The 19,500-nt window shown below is 35.8% G+C and overlaps 1 protein-coding gene across 3 annotated transcripts in view; it reads right to left on the bottom strand.

The window, feature by feature from the left end:
• BMPR1A (bone morphogenetic protein receptor type 1A) overlaps positions 1-19,500 on the bottom strand; it is a 141,355-nt gene that overhangs the window by 17,279 nt on the left and 104,576 nt on the right. For all 3 annotated transcript variants that reach the window (XM_060125335.1, XM_060125336.1, XM_060125337.1), the window contains exons 3-7: positions 15,306-15,524; positions 10,638-10,800; positions 8,000-8,102; positions 1,958-2,054; positions 1,697-1,796 (exon numbers count right to left, since the gene is read on the bottom strand). In XM_060125335.1, the coding sequence (XP_059981318.1) occupies positions 1,697-1,796; positions 1,958-2,054; positions 8,000-8,102; positions 10,638-10,800; positions 15,306-15,372 (530 nt within the window). In that variant the 5' untranslated portion in view covers positions 15,373-15,524. The remainder of the gene's footprint in view (positions 1-1,696; positions 1,797-1,957; positions 2,055-7,999; positions 8,103-10,637; positions 10,801-15,305; positions 15,525-19,500) is intronic.

The raw sequence follows: 19,500 nt of genomic DNA, 5'->3' as shown, positions 1-19,500 counted from the left end.
AGCCTCCAGGTGAGCGCAGCCTCTGCTGACATCTGAGCCACTCAGTCAAGTCACTCCTGAAGTCCTGACCCACAGAAACAATGAGAGATAATAACTGCTGTTTCAAGCCACTAAGTTTGGGAGTGATTTCTTAATGCAGTATTGCACAACTAATACAGCATCTGACTTTCTAAAAACAGACTTTCAAGCAATCCTCTTGGTTTTACTGCCCCCCTCAACTTCACTACCATACATAACTGCTACTGCCAATTGAGCTTCTTGGGGAATTTTATAGTATAAACTGGTTGCTGTTTGTCTTTCTCATTTTCTAGCCTGGGATTCAGATTTCTTAGGTCTACAAAGTCACTACTCATCCATAAGCTTCACAGGTTCTACAGCTTTTTGCTGTTATCTTGTCTCCTTGTCCTAGTTGGACAAAAAAGTTAAAAACTCTTTATTGCTGTTTTAGTGGGGCACAACAAAAGTAAGTATGCTCAATCTACTTCTTTATCTAAAAAGTCTATTATCAAACATTTGAATCTTTGCCAGTATAATGGGTAAAAAACATCTCAGTACGATTCTAATTTATATTTTTCATATTATGAGTATTCTTAAGTCATCTTTTTATTTTTCTTTTAAGAGCCATATGTATTTCTCTTTAGGTAAAATATATGCTCATTTTTGGGGGCCTAATTTCCCACTGAATTGATTTTTTTTCTTTCTGATTTATAGAAGCTCTTTATATTTGAGAAATCAGCTCTTTGTAATATAAGCTGCAGATATTTTTCACTGTTGGTCTGTCTTCTGACCATTTATGGTGGTTTCTACCACATAGTAAAGTTTTATTTTTATGTAGTTGACACCATCAATCTTTTCTTTTTTAAGGTTTTGGTTTTTTTGCTTGTAAGTTTTGTGTCAGACTCAGATTATTTAAAAAAATTCTTCCAAGGTTTGTTCTAGTATTTTAATCAATTCAGTTTATATATATAGTTTATATATATATATATATAGAGAGAGAGAGAGAGAGAGAGAGAGAGCGCGAGAGAGGGAGAGAAAGGGAGAGCGAGCACCCCAACCTGGCTAAAATTTATTTCAGTGTACGGAATTCATTTTCTGCCATATAGCTATCCACTCCCAAATCCATTTACTGAATAAGCCAACTTTTCCTCAGAGATCTGAAATGTTACCTTTATCATATACTAACTTTCTTTATATACTTGGGTCTACTTATGGGTCTAGTAACGAATTCCACTGATCTCTCTGTTTATTCATATGCCAGTAAGATAATATTTTATTATTGAAGTTTATGCCCTCCTCTTATTGCTCTTCTGGCAAATGTCTTCTGAAATCATGACTAAATGCAAACAATTCTGAACTGCCAAATAACTAAAGAATGATAATGCATACAGTTGATTTCTTGGGACAGGTTTTTAAATTTAGATATAAGGAAGTTCAATATTCTATAAATAAGAAAATCTTAAGTACTCATGAACATAACAAGAAGTATAATATTGTGTCCAATTAATTGATTAGTAGTAAGGTCTTCTGTTCCCTTAAGAAAACTATAATATAGTTAATTAAAGGAGATAACCAGAAAATACAAGTTAATGGTTCCTGAAATACATTCAGTGTCAACGGTTTCTGCCTACTGGCTTTAAGAACAACTGTTTATATCTAATAGTCAACAAAATATTTTGCATCAAAATAATTATCTTACTTGTAACAAAAGCAGCTGGAGAAGATGATCATAGCAATTATGCAGACAGCCATAGAAATGAGCAAAGCCAGCCATCGAATGTTGCCATCGAAAAATGGACCTGATAATGGAAGTAAACAATGAAAAAGACATTATCTTTCGATCACATCTTAAAAGGAAAAAATAACTTGTAGTGTTGAACTCTAGAAAGCTTGCTTATTGTTAAAACCAGAGAAAATATTTTACTGAGAATCATGATTGCACTATTCTCTGCTAACCTACCTATAACAACAGGGGGCAGTGTAGGTTGTAAATACTGGTTACATAAGTTGGTCCGACAACATTCTATTGTCCGGCGTAGCTGGGCTTTTGGTGAATCCTAAAGGAAGAAAGTTAGAAAAAACTGATACACGAAACTGATAATTAATTTTTAAAATATTGATAAAATACAGTTTATAATTCAGTGAGTGAAAAGGACCTGCTAAGTTTGTGTGAAAGTGATTATTGAAAAATTTAAATCTATGGTGAAATAGTGTTGTAAAGACTCTAAAATGTTTTTTCTTAAGGAGAATGTATGTATATGGATGGTGTGTTAGAACACTAAACTATAACTTAATTACAGATAAACAAAAGTTTATATATATTTTTCACCCAAAATGTGGCATATCTTAAGATATGACTATTCATTTGTTTTTAGTAAAAAAGTATTTAAAATCATGAGATCTTTTCCTAAAAAACATGGGTAATACATTTTATTACAGTGATAAACTAGCAGGGTAAATATGATCTCATAGGAGTATTGAGACTTAGTTGGATGAAACTTAAGATCTGACTAAAAAGTGGAGCGTGTCCTAGGCCAAAGAAATGACAGGTTAGAAAAGGTAGTCAAGTAGGCAGAAGATACAGTTGATGCTGCCTATAACAACAATGTGGAAACTAATGAACCTGATACGGAAGCAAGTTGAAGTGTACGTGGTGAGGATAAGGTCAAAATATAGAAACAATATTTCTGAGAGTTTTTGGGAGACCACCAACCAGATATGTGTCCCTAATACATCAGAAAATGAGCACAGGGAAAGACTGTAGTCATGGGAACAGATACCCAAAATTATATGTGAAGTTTTATTTGATTAAAAGTACAGTATTTGAGAAGTTCTTAACTTGAATGCTGACATTTCAGCACTACCTGCAAGAAGTGCCATTCTAGACCAAAACAGTAACAGAAAGGAATTGTCTGTCATCACAGAAGTAGCAAGAATATAAGCAGAAATCAACCTTCTTAAATATCAGATGGGCAGAAAGGAGAAACCTCGGTATAATTAGGTATTCCTTTAAAAATGTGAAAATGAGATTCCATAGGGGAATCTATATGGGATTCTATAAGGGACTTGAGATTATATAAGAGAAGAGAAGATGGGTCAAGAGTACTTGGAAACCTCCAAAAGCACAAGTTTTACATTTTACCTAAATTTTTAACTTTCTAACAATTGTTTTTACTTTTAAATGATCATAAAAAGAAAGAGAAAAGAGAGACATGTCAGAAGTTACACAGGTGACTCTGAAAAAAATATCCCAGATCTAGAGAAAACTTACATGAAGGATGGAATGAAGAGTATACAACTAAGATGAATAAAAGAAGCGTGAAGCATCCAAGAATAGTCCAGTATGGCTAAAGTTCAAAATGAGCTCAGCCTTGCAGGACAGAAAATGGAAAGAAAAATCAGGAAGGGGTTTTTGGCAGTGCTAGAAGGAAGACCACCAAGCAATGGATGTAGTATTGCCGACAAAATACTAGGTAATGGAGGACAAAGAAAATGAACACTTCCTTAACTCTCGTTTTGTTCCAGTCTTCTCTATCAAGGATGATTGCAGGAATGAAGAAGGCAGACCAAACGCTAGTAAGTGGGATTGGTATCCCAGAAGTATGCAGAGACCCTACAATGTTTCTGTGTTCTGTCTGAATTCCCATCTTCTCAGCTAGGTGAATTACATCACAGGAAGTTGAGAGCACTTGGGAGAAGGCTGAAGGTGGTATGATTTAAAGATTTTAAAAACGAGGAGTGCTGTAAACTAGATAGCTAAATGTTGTATTACTTTTAAAAGGGAAAGAAAGACTTTGCCAACAACAGATTGGGGGCAGCACAGTATTATGGAAACAACAAAGATTTGGGAATCAAATAGCTTAAATCATAGCTTTGCCATTTATTAACTTTGTGACCCTGAGCAATGAACTTACTTCTCTCTGGGCTTTAGTTTCCTCTGCTATAAGACGGAGGATAAAAAATACCTGCCTTATAGGGTAACTGGGGGAAAATGAGGTAAAATATACCAAGCACTCAGCATATTAAATGCAAATAGTAAATGTTCAATAAATTAATTCTTCTTCCTCTAGTGAATGTGACACAGATCCCAGTTGACATTCTAGAATAAGCCACAAATGTTTGTAATCTCCTGGAAGACTCAATGTGGCTTCACTGAGAACAAGCAACATGAAACTCACATCTTTCTTATGTAGGTTAACTACGTATCTGGGTAGGCAAAAGTTATCTGTGTCTAGATTATGAAGTTGGGTGACACAACCTTTCCGGTTCCTGCACTCCCTACTCCCATGCTCCACCCAAGTCCATTTGTATCTCTGGATTTAGGTGGGCAATAAAAATCCTTGTGGGGAAAAAACTCACTTGGCATTCACAAAATAGGAGATTCTAACTTATTTAGTGAGCTTGAATGGGGGGGTTGCAGGTGAGGGGGAGTGGTACACGATAAAGGAACTGAAACCAAATTACTACAAGAGATGGCAGTGCGGTTTCTGAGAAATAATTCATCCTACTGGAAGAAACAGAATAAGCCAGATTTACCTACAGAGACTGGACTGTGTGAGGGAAAATCAAGGTCTGGGTGAAGCATGGTGATTATCACTTGAACTCGTTTTGATTCAAACCTGACAGTATGTGAAAGCACTGGGAGGAAAAAGCTTAGGTAAAAGTAGCAGAGCTGTTCTGCTCAGATGAGGTGCCAGGTAAATTAAGAGCGAGGTAGAGCAAGATACACAGAAAGTGAGATAAGTGGTGGTCAACATGTTTTGTCTGTGTAACCCCTAAATGAATTCTGAAAAACAATGTATCCCCTCATACATTTTTAGACTGACACCTAAAATTTTTCATCATAAATAGCTGCAAAGAACGTATTGATAATTCCTTGCATATTGCACATGATATTTTAAAATAAAATTAAAATAACTCTTAAATCTATTCAGTAGAATCTAAATAATATAGCAATTCAATACCCATTATCATTATTTAAAAAAATAAATGGTCAAAATGCTTCTTTAACAATTGAAAATTTTATAGTGTTCCTTTTGCTCCTTGAGCTCCTATTCCGTTTCCACATTTTCCACAATAATTACGTCCTAATGTTCATGGAGAGGGGGAAGGGTAAGCCGGGCCGAAGTGAGAGGGTGGCATAGACATATATACACTACCAAATGTAAAACAGATAGCTAGTGGGAAGCAGCCGCACAGCACAGGGAGATCAGCTCGGTGCTTTGTGACCACCTAGAGGGTGGGATAGGGAGGGTGGGAGGGAGACGCAAGAGGGAAGAGATATGGGAACATATGTATATGTATAGCTGATTCACTTTGTTATAAAGCAGAAACTAACACAACATTGTAAAGCAATAATACTCCAATAAAGATGTTAAAAAAATTGTCCTAATGTAATATGTATCTTGATAAATAATTCTCCACATGAAAAATAAACATATAATCTATTTTATTTCCTGTGATAGTATGTCTTTAAGTCAAAAAATTATTTTGGTTTGATTTATCATCACAATTATTATTAGTATAAAATTAATCAAAACTGTATATATATTATAATCTTTATTAAAATACTAATATAAAAAGAAAATTTTATTGGAGAGGTATGAGATGAATGACACTTTTAAAAAAACTACTTCATAAATTCATGGATAATTACTTATTGCTAGAATGCGAAAGTCTGGCATTAACTTTAATCCTATTTTTATCTTTTCCTTTTTTGGGATCAGTACTAAGATTCTTTGTTCACATAAACAAAAAGATGATAATGGAAGGAACTAGTTATACCATTGTCCCATAATTCTTTAGAGACCTTCCAATCGTATGCTAAAACTCCTATAATGATCCTATTAGGAAAAATTATTTTACATGATCTAGCAAATTGGTTGAAAGCAAAAAATGAAAAACGACCAGATACGCAAATATATCTGCTATCCCCGAGTTCCCCACACTGATACTTAGATTTCGAATTATAACACTGTTTGGAAACTTGAGTATTTACATTCCAGGCCACTAATCTGGAAACTGTGACAAGGCTGATGGTGAAAAGGAAGGAAGGAAAAGAGAAATTGCTTAAGAAGCTCTGGTCTCAGGCAGATCAATATTAAGCAATAGGACCTGTGGAAGTTCATGATAGGTAAACCGATCCCCTTAAAACTATCCATGTGCCTATGCGATCCTTGTGTAATGTAGTCTGTGTGCACCCAGGTATATGCGTAACCCAGTTTAAAGCCTGCTTGGTTACATCATCAATATGGTAAAAGCTAACATTTACTAAGTCCTTACTATGTGCCAGTTGTGCTAAACTCTCTGCATATATGCTACCTCTCATTTGACCCTTACAAGAACTCCTTTGCTGACGAGAAAACAACTTAAGAGAGTAAAGCTCCCGGCTCAAAGTTCCACAGCTAGCAAGAGGCAGCATGTCTATCTGAACACAGATTGTCAAGCTTAACAACTAAATTACATTGATAAATTCATTTGGGACACATCTAGTTGAGGGGGCCTGCGAGACACTGGTTACTACTGTCGAGCTCAGTGCTTTAACCACAGAGAGGTCTTTCTTCAACATTTTAAAGTGATTAAACAGTGTACTGTAGTGCGGTTGATAAATATGCAAAGAGCATAAAACTGGAAGAGACAAACAAATCAGCATCCCCCAAATCCTGACAAATTAGAGCAAAGGATTAATTTTAATACAATGAAATTTAACTTAGACAAGTATGTGACAATTGTGTAACAAAACTCATTCCATTCCCACCTACTTGTTTGTGTCAAGAAACCAACAGCACCAATAAAGAATGGAAGAGATAAGGATGAGTAGAAGCATGAGTGAAAGACATGGGGATTTCAGCTGACAGAAAACTCCATATATTTCAAGAATATGGTATGACAATCAAACCTCTAACATGAGATTTGGCTGCATTTAGGAAAAGGGAAAGGAGTTACTAATTCTTGTTTTTTCTTCTTTTCTTCTGGCCAGACCACAGTCAATTCTGCATCTTACATTGAGAAACTGAAGAGTGAGTAACTCTAAAGCTGATGATTATAAGGGGCCGTCGAAGTCATTTTGAACTACTATTTTCACTGGGCAAAGACTATAGGGTATGGGGAGTAAAGCGGTACAAAAAAAAATTTCTTCACATAGTAAAGGGCTACCATATTAAAAAGGGAATCAATTTGTTCTCTATGGTCCAAGGAAGTACAAAGGAAGAGAGACTTGCAGTCATTCAGAGGAAAAGCTTTCTAAGGATAAGGTCAGGTCATTACTACAGATGAAAAAGGTGGGCTTGGGAGGTAATGAGCCCCTGTCACTAGAGGTGTAGCAAACAGATGGGATGCAATATGTGCGAGCGTGTATGTATGTGTGTGTGTGTGTGTTCGCGTGCGTGCATGTGTGGTTTCTATCAACCCTGAGAACTTCTCATTAATTGGAATAATTTTCTAAAATAGCTGAGGCTTAAATTTGTTAACAAACAGCTCTCTCTGGAGCTGTTTTCAATTGGAAGGATCCCCTGGGGCAAAATTACTATACAGGATTTTGAAGAGATTAGGTTTATAACCCAAAGCCATCAATATGTTCATAAACTATTACTGATCCTCTGATTCCTTTGCTGTGCTGTTAAAGTAACTCCACTGAGATCTCCTTACAAGGACTTAAGGTCTCTAAGTTGTCTCAGAGAGATGTAAAGGTTATTAACCTGTCACCTTAAAGTCTTTCCAGTCACTTTTATAATCCAGAAATAAGTGTGACAGTATCATTTTTTACAGGCTTGACAATTAAAAAAAAAAGATGATTTAAAACTTATTTTAAAGTAAAATAATCTGTAATTTCAATTGGCACAATCATATAACGTGAAGCAAGAGCTAAGCTTCCTCCAATATATTTGCTTCCAGAACACACAGCAATGTGCAGACCAGGCATACTTCTCCTTGGGGAATCAACGCTTTTCTTTTCCTGTGGTCCCTCCCTTCTTTATTTCATAGGCCTCAAATTAGGTCTTACCTTGCACTGAAAATCAGATCCTTCATATTTCATACACCCTGAAGCCAATGTGGTTTCTCCCTGGTCATCTTCTTCTATGATGGCAAAGCAATGTCCATTAGTTCTAAAAGAAAAAAAGCCAAAAAACCAAAAACCAACTTCACATTGGAAAGTACTAATTAAATCTCAGTATGAATGTGACCAGTTACTGATCTGATGGCTTTTAGTTCTGAATTAGAATTACATTCACATTTGACTTACTGGCAAAACCGTACGTGTTTTAAGGCAAATGAAAATTGTCATATCTGAACTAAAACCTAAAGGTCTAATAAAAATCCTGTGTTAGGTAGAAAAGGATTTTCTATTAAACAAGTCCCACCAAATATGAAATACTATGTAACTTCTCTTTGCTAATCATAGTCATGTGATCACAGAAAGATGATTTATACAACTTTATAAAGTAAATAATCTTAACGTTTAAAAATATACTTAAAAATAACTATCTCTTTTCATCCATAAGATTTTCAGTATTCCCATACTGTACACAATAATAAATAAAAACAAACTTTACTGTGAAACATAAAAATAGATTCAATGACAAAGAAAAGTATATTTGGGAAGATCAGACTAAGATCCTGAGAGGCACTTTTTATTTAACATGATAGGAAAAAAGGGAGAACTTCTGAATAGCTGAATTTTCAAGAAATTTATATAAATGGATTTGTATTTAATAAAATGTTATCAGGACTTCCCTGGTGGCGCAGTGGTTAAGAAACAGCCTGCCAATGCAGGGGACATGGGTTTGAACCCTGGTCCGGGAAGATCCCACATGCCGCGGAGCAACTAAGCCTGTGCGCCACAACTACTGAGCCTGCGCTCTAAAGCCCGCCAGCCACAGCTACTGAAGCCCGTGCACCTAGAGCCCGCACTCCGCAACAAGTGAAACCACTGCAATGAGAAACCTGTGCACCACAACAAAGAGTAGCCCCCGCTCGCCACAACTAGAGAAAGCCCACATGCAGCAACGACTACCCAATGCAACCAAAAATAAATTAAAATAAAATAAAATAAAATAAAAAATTGGAAAACCCCAGAGGGGAGTATCTTTAAAAAAAAAAGTTATCATTTTAGTACTAGTATGCCAGAATTTTCTCCTAATATATTCATTAGGCTTTCATGGGTAGGAAGAAACATCTAAAAGATTTTTTTGTGTCCCTCCTTACTGTTCATATCAGTAAGTATACTGCTCACAGTTAAAAGAATATTGCATAATTATTCATTTTCTGAAATGAGAAAATGTTAAGTGTGAGGTGAAATTCTGTTAAAATTGATGATTCCCAGTTTTACTCTGGGTTACTAAGCCTCTAACAAGTAGCCCACACAGATCAAGCAAGAACTACAGACAAGAAGTCTGGCAAGAAGTCTCTTGGTGACAAAGGGAACACTCCCCTAACAACAGATCACCCAGTCTGCCACAGTAAAGTCAACCACCACCAGCACAAACAACAAATCTAAGACATGGTGAACTATCATATAATTTCAGTGTTTTATATGTATACATTTTGGCTTTATAGCTGGTCACATTCAAAGAGCATAAAATTATTAGGGAAATACAAATCAATAATTATTGATTATTACACCTTTATAACAGGGGGACAACTGACTGATGAGATTGAGTCGTTCAGGGAATTTTTTTGGCTAGTAAGTCAATTCTTCAATGTCCCCCAAGAATATGGAATAGAATTACATGATCATATATAAATATTAATTAGTTAACATGAAATTAAGTAGAAAAATTAAAGTGGTTATATAAATCAGATTTGGATTTGGGAGTTCACATAAGAAAATAACACAAAATTAATTAAATATCACAATATCATTCTTATAGACCTGCAAAATATTTCAACCAATTTACTTATTTAATAGGAAGGTTTTTTTAAAAAAATAACTTATTTATTTATTTATGGCTGCATTGGGTCTTTGTTGCTGTGCACAGGCTTTCTTTAGTTGAGGTGAGCGGGGGCTACTCTTCGTTGCGGTGCGTGGGCTTCTCATTACGGTGGCTTCTCTTGTTGTGGAGCATGGGCTCTAGGCATGCGAGCTTCAGTAATTGTGGCACGTGGGCTCAGTAGTTGTGGCTCAGGGGCTCTAGAGCACAGGCTCAGTAGTTGTGGTGCATGGGCTTAGCTGCTCCGTGGCATGTGGGATCTTCCCAGACCAGGGCTCGAACCTGTGTCCCCTGCACTGGCAGGTGGATTCTCAACCACTGCACCACCAGGGAAGCCCCTATTTCAACCAATTTAGAATTACACGGTTTTAGGTGAATTTTCAAGGTTTATTTCTGGTAATCTCTAAGTTTTCTACAATGACTATCAATCACTTTATGATAAAAAGATCACTAAATAAACCCAAAATGCTAGACAAATACCAGATTTCTTTTAGCTCTTTAAAACCTATATTACTCTAAGGAAATAACCATCAATCACTTAATAGTAATAAATGTTCCTATATAAAAAACAAGAAGCTTTTGGCTCTTTGGAAAAACCATATAAAGTTAAAGAAACAAAATTCAGACAAAGTAAACGATTCTTAAAATAGTACCAATAGTACTAATAGTACTATTCTCGTAACTTTAAGAAGAACTGCATAAAATACTTACATGCATGTGTTATTAATAGCATCATCCGGGCAGTGTCCTGAGCAATAGCACTTTAAAAAAGGCAAGGTATCCTCTGGTGCTAAGGTTACTCCATTTTCTGACTTTTTCTGGTCGGAGTCTGATTTCATCCCAGTACCATGGAGCATACTGTCTAGATTCTGCCCTGCATTCAAACATGAAGTTGTAAATAAACCATTCTGAAAAGCTAATTCTTTTATTCCATTTTTCAGTGAGAAGTTTCTAAGCTTTCTTATTGTATTAACTGCAGCTAATGTGTGTTTTAATTAAAAATAAATTTCATTCATATGATTAACGTTTATTAACAGCCTAAAATGCACGGAAAAACTATCCCAGGTATTGTGGGATATATGGAGATGATTATGTCACAATTTTTGCACTAATGAAAGACAAACAAGAGTGGCACAAGGTAGAATATGGTCATAACTTGTAAGAAAGGTACAAAATGGAAAGCAGTTTCAGAGAAGAGCGAGATTACTTCCAATCATTAAAAAATATGTATAGCTGATTCACTTTGTTATACAGCAGAAATAACACACCATTGTAAAGCAGTTATACTCCAATAAGGAGGTTTAAAAAAAAAAAGGCAAATTACAGTTCTTTTTTTAGACTCTGGTTCAAAACTTGTGACTAGTTTAAAAAAAGTAAAGTCCTTTATTTGTACCTCTATGTGGAAGTGAAACTACTAAGCATCTTGCTCTGGATTTTAATTGCTTAAGTAAGGGAATTATGAGAGCATGGGGACTAATCATATTATCTGGTGCCTTTTATCTCAAGGTCATTGGTTCAAATCCAGACTACGCTGCCAGAAAATGAAGGTCACTGTAGGGCAGTAGTTGGCACATGGAAATAGAACTGTGTTCTTGCATTAGAGTCTCGTAGCCTCAAATGACAGATACTGTCATATTTGATACTGATTCTTTCAGACTGAAAGCAGAACAGAACTAAAACAACGTTTTAGTAATTCCTTTCTCCCTCTGAATCAGCTGAAATCAGCTAGGCTACTCCTTGTAGAGTTGATCTTCATGGAATGAAATGTAGAGCTAAAACAGGTATAAAATATTAAGAGAACTGTGTATGTATTTCATTATAGATGTTAAATAAGTCGTTCAAGGCATAATGTGAACTTGACTTAAAATTTAGCCGTACTGGTGAGATGAACTTGAAAAAAGTAAAAGTAATACATACACCACACATTGATAACAGGAAAAGAATGTGCTGCTAAATAAATTTTAGTGATTCCATGCCATAAATTTCAATAATGTTCACTTAATCCTCTAAATTGCTACAAAACGTAGACTTCATTTATGTTAAGAGCATCAACGAAAAAAAAGGGGCGGGGAAGAGTTTCAGGAAGGGAAGAAATCCACTGGGCTAGAAATGAGGAAATCTAGATTCTGGTCTACTATGTTCCTCCACCATTTATCTAGCTGGATGATCGTGGACAAGCCATGTCATTTCAAGCCTCATTTACTCAATAAGACCATAGGACTAAAGCATATCTGAGGTCTCTTAACCAGTTTTAAAATCATATTACAACAACAGAAGGAAGCATCAATTTAACTATGGAGACCAAATGGCAAACAATATATTTACGCACGCAATTAGTTTTTCAAAAATCTAATGATACATAGAAAAAGCAGTATAGTGTGGCAGAAATAACACTGAAATAACAGTGAGAAGTCAAGGATTCAAGTCTTGAATATCCCCATTGATACGTTAGTCTCTGAACCTCAGGTCTCTATCTATAAAAAATGATGATAATAATTTCTGCCCAATTCAAGAGATTATATATAGATCAAATGAATGTATAATAAAGGGCTTAAATATAAATGTGTATAAATGAAGATATTACTAATAACAAAGATCATACTAAATGATCACCAATACCTGGAAAATTCAAAGTTACAGATGGTTAATACACATAACTTCCTAGAACACTGTTTGAATTTAAGAGATAGAAATATTTTAATTATAATAATTTGCATCTGAAGTTTATATTATCTCAAATATTAATTAACAAAACACTGATTAGAGGCCAACTATGTGCAGGCAAGTTACTGAATGTTGGAAACTGATGTGGTCCTTGAGAAACTTGGAAGGAGACAAAGGTGTATGTGTGTGGAGGGGATAAGCACATAAACACAATTCAAAGAGTGATATAATACAAAGGTGCTATGTAAACAAAGGAAGGAGCCAATAACACAAACTCATCCTAGGGTGTCAAACGCAAAGAAACCTGAGCTATAAGTTGTAAAATTCCACTAAATAGAGGCATGGATACAAAGAAAAATAGCTAGCAACAGCCTCTCTGTACTCTCTCCCTAGATGACAGCACTTATTCCCATGGTTTAAATAAATCTCTTCGTTGATGGTTCCTAGATTTACCCCTTCAGCCTTGACTTGCTTAAGTAACTCAAAACTAACTCGTCTAAAATGGAATGCTTGACTTTTCTCCTCAAACCTGGTCCTGCCCAGGTCTTTGGCTCACCCTCCAAGATATATCTCACTTTTTCTCATTTTGGTCTAGTTCCTGCTATTACCCAGGCCCATCATACCATGTCACTTCCAAGACAAGACACTGATCTCCCTACTTCTGTTTTTGCCCCCTCCAACCCACTTCCCACATAGCACAGAGTTATCTTATAAACCTAAATCTGATCCTGTCATTCCCTGCTTAAAACCAATTAATGGCTTCACATACACTCAGAATAAAATCCAACCTCCTTCACCAGGCCTATTGAAGACCCGCAGGATTTGGACCCTGTGGACCTCTCTCTCCATCATGCCCAAACATACAGCCCTGTGTCAGTTCCTAGAACATGCCAATCTCTTTCTACACACAAGTCCTGTGTTTACAAAGCATAAAATTATGAGTCCTGGTGTGGGCTGGAGCTATGGGTTATATATATAACACCACTCTAGCAATCCATAGTAATCTCTAAGAAATAACTTTTTTTTTTGGCTGCTCTTCGCAGCATGTGGAATTTCCCGACCAAAGATTGAACCCGTGCCCCCTGCAGTGGAAGCAGGGAGTCTTAACCACTGGACCACCGGGCAAGTCTGAAATACCATTTTTTCGACATTGGTTTTAGTTCTTTTCCTTAAGAGCAAATACTTTTATCTTATTATTTGAAGGGAACTATCAAACTAATCTTCTTTGAAAGGAAATGTAACAAATTTTGCTTATATTTCAGAGAAATATAATGCTTACTAAGATTTTTCACTTATGCCTGATAACTAATTACCAATTTATTTCATCTACACTTGATCTTAGCCAAAAGGCCGAGAAGCGATCAATTTATTTCATCTAACAAAAGTTTATCGGGACTTCCCAGGCGGTCAGCTGGTTAAGATTCTGTGCTTCCACTGCAGGGGGCACAGGTTCGATCCTTGGTCGGGGAACTAGGATCCCACATGCTGTGAAGTGTGGGCAAAAAAAAAAAAAAAGTTTATTATATAACAACTTAGGATGGGGAATGAGAATTTTGTATCATATTGTCTCTATGTGATCTATATAGATTAAAAAAATTTTAATACTAAATACTGATTACCTGGGAGTAAGGTAGCAAATACAAATGTTACTATTAATTTAAGTCATCTTCAAAACTATGATAGCTTTGGTCGATACTGATCAACAAGGCATCTAACAAAAGACGTTAAAATAAAGATGTTTTATTAAATAATGTGGTGTTTCACACAAAAATGTAGCTTTTGCAAGAGTGCTTTTATATTCTCAGTATGGGTACTAAACAAGGGTACTAAACCTAAGACAAAATACAAAGAAGCTACAGATTTCATTATTCTGTTCACTCAAATGAAAATGTCAAAAGATTTATGCTGTTAATCATAATTCTTATTAGCAGATTTTAATCATCACTCTGAACAAAACATGAAGAACAATCTGTGAAGGTATAAACTTAAAGAGAACGGAGATGTTCAGTAAGTTCTATATAAAATCATTTTGCCAAATACCACTCTCTCTTCAGTTTAAAACATTGTCCTAATTAAACCATACAGGGAAAAAGCTCATATGCAAATATATAGCCCATCTGATCCTAAAAGTCATCAAAATAACTTCCTGTTTGGGAGTTCTAAGCTGTGAATGCATAGTGTAAAATTACAATATTAGTCATAAATAAAACTTTGAGTACTCTGAAAAAATTTTAACATTTGGCACACAGAAATTCCATTTATGTTTCTCAACTCTTAACAACAATAAAATGTTTTTTAAAAATTGACATTTATTCCTTATTGTATTTTAAAGGGGAGAGGTATTTTAAAACTAAGTCTTGAGTACCTATTATCCTTAGGCACTAGGTCACCTACTTTATTTTATATTTTATCTCATTTAATCCTCATAAGACCTGGTGTTGTACATCATAATGCCTATGTTACAGATAATACACAAAGTTCAAAGAGGCTGAGATTTTATACAGACTTGAAAATGTTTCTATCATAGTGAAGTTCAAAAATTATTTGGCATGTGTTTGTTCTTTGCCTCTATACTTAAAAGCTATTGGCATACTGGGCCTAACTGTTCAAAACGGGACATGAGTTGAAAGAGCGGTCCTAAGAATGAGTGTTTTTTATATACAGAAATAAATTACTAAAAAAGAGATAAGATTGCTTAAATGAACACTGATTTACCTTGAACATGAGAAATGATGAACAGACAGGCTCCCAATAATCTGATGTAAATATACAGCTGAGTCATTGTTCAATTTTAACGTACTCTGTACACTGTCACCTTTAATAACTAGTCTTGTTATGTCACTAATTTAAAAGACTTTCATTCAATGAGATTTTCTTATAAAAGGTCTCGATCACTTGACAATGACTCCAGCTTTCACTGCTTTCTCTTGATTCCTGAAAGATAAAAATATTAAGAAGGAAATGAATATAACTGAATTCTGGAATGTTTTCAAAAACTAGGAGAGGAAAAACAAATGCCCAAACATACCTTTAAACAATGTAATACATTATTAAAGATTAATGTTATCATTGTTAAAAAAAAAAGTCACTGTAATTTAAAAGCTTAAATAATTTATTAATAGGTTGCCACCTCTCCTGACCTTAGATTAACCATATGTAAAATAAGATAAGAACACTAATAATCTTAACAGTCTTTTCTGGCTGCTCTAAAGTAATTATTTTATTGCTATTAAGAAAATTTCTAAATATATTAAGAATAAAACAGGAAGAGCTGAATTTAGAACACTAAGCTAGGACTTCCCTGGTAGCGCAGTGGTTAAGCATCTGCCTGCCAATGTAGGGGACATGGGTTCGAGCCCTTGTCCGGGAAGATGCCACATGCCGCAGAGCAACTAAGTCAGTGCGCCACAACTACTGAGCCTGCACTCTAGAGCCCGCGAGCCACAACTACTGAGCCCACATGCCACAACTACTGAAGCCCACGTGCCTAGAGCCTGTGCTCCTCAACAAGAGAAGCAACCACAATGAGAAGCCCCCGCACCACAATGAAGAGTAGCCCCTGCTCTCTGCAACTAGAGAAAGCCTGAGCACAGCAACAAAGACCCAAAACAAACCAGCCAAAAATAATAAATAAGTAAATTAATTAATTAAAAAATAAAACAGTAAGCTACTCATAAAAAATTTTTCAATCCTAGTAGATGTGATAAATAAAAACAACTTGAATCTTTCTAATAAATAATGTATTCTATAGATAGAAGGCCGACCTAGAAAAACATTTAAATATGCAGCATGCTTCCTCATTAAAGCAAAAACATTAGAAATGTATCTTAAATGAAATTATTTACCTAAAATACTACAAATCTGAATTCATTAGGATAAAACTGAGCTTTTCATATGGATCACATGAAACATAACCTCCCCAATTAAGGTTTGGCAATTATAAGATAGTTAAAGAGGTAACAGAAAAAAAGGTTAGTTTGTGTAAAGATGAATATGATTCTGTTTCTTCTCTCATCCTGCTGGTTCAGGCAACTGATTTTACTGACGTCAGCCTGAATTATTCCTCAATGAAAATGATATTATTTATTTGTAACACAATTATCCTGGCATGATTTCTACCATAAATATCCCAAGCTTTCTATGTTAACTAAGAATTTTTCACTTTAACTAGCTCTCCAAAGGCACTTAAGAGTATTGAGGAAATAAGATATACAGTGAGATGTCATTTATATTGTACATTTTATATATGGCTTATTCTAAAATCTCTAATTTCTCTACTATGAAATTAATTTGATTTCCATCTACATAATGTTGAGAGAGTAAGATGTAAAGTCTAAAATTATTACAGAATAACATCTGTAATATGAGTTAACAGTATTTGAGAAAACTCACTTCTTGAAATTATGGGATACTTGTTCCAGGTTTCAAATTCAAAAGAAGTTTCCAGTATATTTCCAACATTGAACTCTCTCCTTATTTCTATTTGCCTATTAAATATCTCCACTAGGATTACATCCCACCTGTCCAAATCAAACTCACTAACTTTCCTTCTCATTGCTCTAGACCTGCCTCCTCCTCCTCCACTTGCTATCACAGAGGAGGGTGGTGTCATCCCTCCAGTCACCCGTGCCAAAAACCCTGGTATCATTTCTGCCTCTCTTCCTAGCTCTCACTCTCTCCCCATACCTTCACTCATTTATTCATTCACTCACTTATTCACCAACAGTGTTTTCTGAGTATGTATTATACATCAATGCAAGGGGCTAGAAATAAAAATATGAGTATGACAGATTCTACTTCAAGGGCCTCATATTCTTGGTCAGGAAATGGACTGCTATGACTGGTTCCATCTTTCAGTGTCACTGCTTCTTCATCAGTTTATTTAAGCTAATATGTGGTCCTGTCTCATTACAGGTACAACGAAGGCATCCTGCAGTACAGTCGATGAGACCCTAAGCACCTGCCACACTCACAGTCCCTTTCAGAGGAAAGGGATCATGTGTGATTCCTTCTACACGAACATCTGTGACTCTACCACTCTCTGCACAAGTTTAAATCCTGGATCTGCCTTAAATAAGTAACTTCACCTCTCTGGATGAGTTTCCTCATCTGTAGAACTGGAATTACATTAACTCACAATTATTTTGAGAACTACATGAGGTAATAGCTAACATATATTCACCTCTATGTGGCAGACCATTACAATGCTTTGAATATATTAATATTAACTTACAGAATCATCACAACCACCTTGTAAGATAGGCACAATTTATTATTTTAACTTTACAGATGAGGAAACTAAGGCAAGTGGAGTTTAAGGAGTTTATCAAAGATCACACAGCTGGTAAGTGTCAGGGCCATAATTCTAATCAAGAGGATCTGATTCTCGAGCCCATGTGTTAACTGCTACCCTATGCTGCCTTGCTGGATATTTTACATACATTACATAATGTAAACTATACATTATAAAGTATTTAGAAAAGCCTGGTACAGAGTAGGTACTTAATAAAAGTTTCCTCCTCTCAGACATGTTTATAACATACTTGCCAACCTGGCACAGGAAGTAACAGGTGCTCTCCACGACAATCCCATCTGCAAGACATTTTTATACACTAAAAACCCTGCAACAACTTGTATGGAGAACAGCTATCAGCCAAGAGAAGGCTAAAGGTAAAATGGCTTCAAGTGCCTCATCTGTAATCTAACAATGGAAGCCCCTAATCTTTAAAAGAAAAATGTTAGGTTTTAGTTGACTACAAGCTCAATAAGCATCAGTGCTTATGACAATTCTAAGACATGAAGGCAATCTAATCAAGCATTGATAGAAGCACACTGCCATAATCAAAGAGGGTAACCATCTTACTTTATCCCACCTGGTCAGGCCTCAAATACTTTAGAGAAGAATGACAAGAATGCAAAGGATAGAGAAATGACTACACTTGAGATACAACTGAAAGGACCAGGGATCTTTGCTCACAGAGTATCAAAGGAATAAAGTGTGAATGTACCTCTGCCAAGGACATGACTGGCATGATGCAAACAAGACTAGACCAATTAAATGACTTATCAGATTCCCTCCAGCTCTGAATTCCTGAGTGAATAGTGTTCTCGCTATTGAATGTTAATTTATTTCCCAAATATTTATTAAGTGCCTATTATATACATGATTCTGTATGAGACACTGAGAATATAGTGAGAGAGCAAAACAGACTGAGCCTTCATGGAGTTCACAGTCAAATAAGATAATTAAGATATTTAGACATCAAACAAGACAATACAAATGATACGTGATCACAACTTGAGGTGAGTGCAAAAAAGAAAAGTGCCAGGTCCTTGAGGGACATGGGGAGTGACCTAATCTAATTCAGATAGGGTGTTCAAGGGAAGCAACGTAGAAAAGTGACATTTAAGGTGTAATCTGAAGAATAAAAGAGTTATTTAGTCAGGTAAAGACACGAGGTTGGGGAGGGGGCTTGTTCTAGGCATAAGGAACAGCCTGCTCAAAGATCTTGAGGCAGAGAAGAGCAAAGGAGAACACAATGTTTCTGAAATGTTGAGAACAAGGGTTAATGTAGTGGAAGATGAGGTTGAAGAGACAGAAAAGTCAAGGACCAGGTTAGGCAAGATCATATGAAGGATTTGGGATTTAAATGTAAGTGGGATGGGAAGGCAATTATCTGGTTTCTCTGTAATGAACTGGAGGGGACAAAAGCAGAAGGAAACAGACCATTAAGAAGGATATTGTAGCAGTTTAGGAGAGGGACAATAGTGGTTAAGCTTAGGGTGGTGGTGGTACAGTGGATGGAGTCAAGATATATTTCACAGATTCAGTAGGCCTTGGTAATGGATTAAATGTGGGGGTAAGGGAGAGTGAGGGGGTCAAAAAAGATCCCTACATTTCCGGCATGAG

The sequence above is a fragment of the Lagenorhynchus albirostris genome, chromosome 16 (assembly GCF_949774975.1).
Source record: "Lagenorhynchus albirostris chromosome 16, mLagAlb1.1, whole genome shotgun sequence".
Taxonomy (NCBI): Eukaryota; Metazoa; Chordata; class Mammalia; order Artiodactyla; family Delphinidae; genus Lagenorhynchus; species Lagenorhynchus albirostris.
The sequence above is the reverse complement of the archived record's forward strand: the minus strand, read 5'-3'. Positions and strand labels throughout refer to the sequence as shown.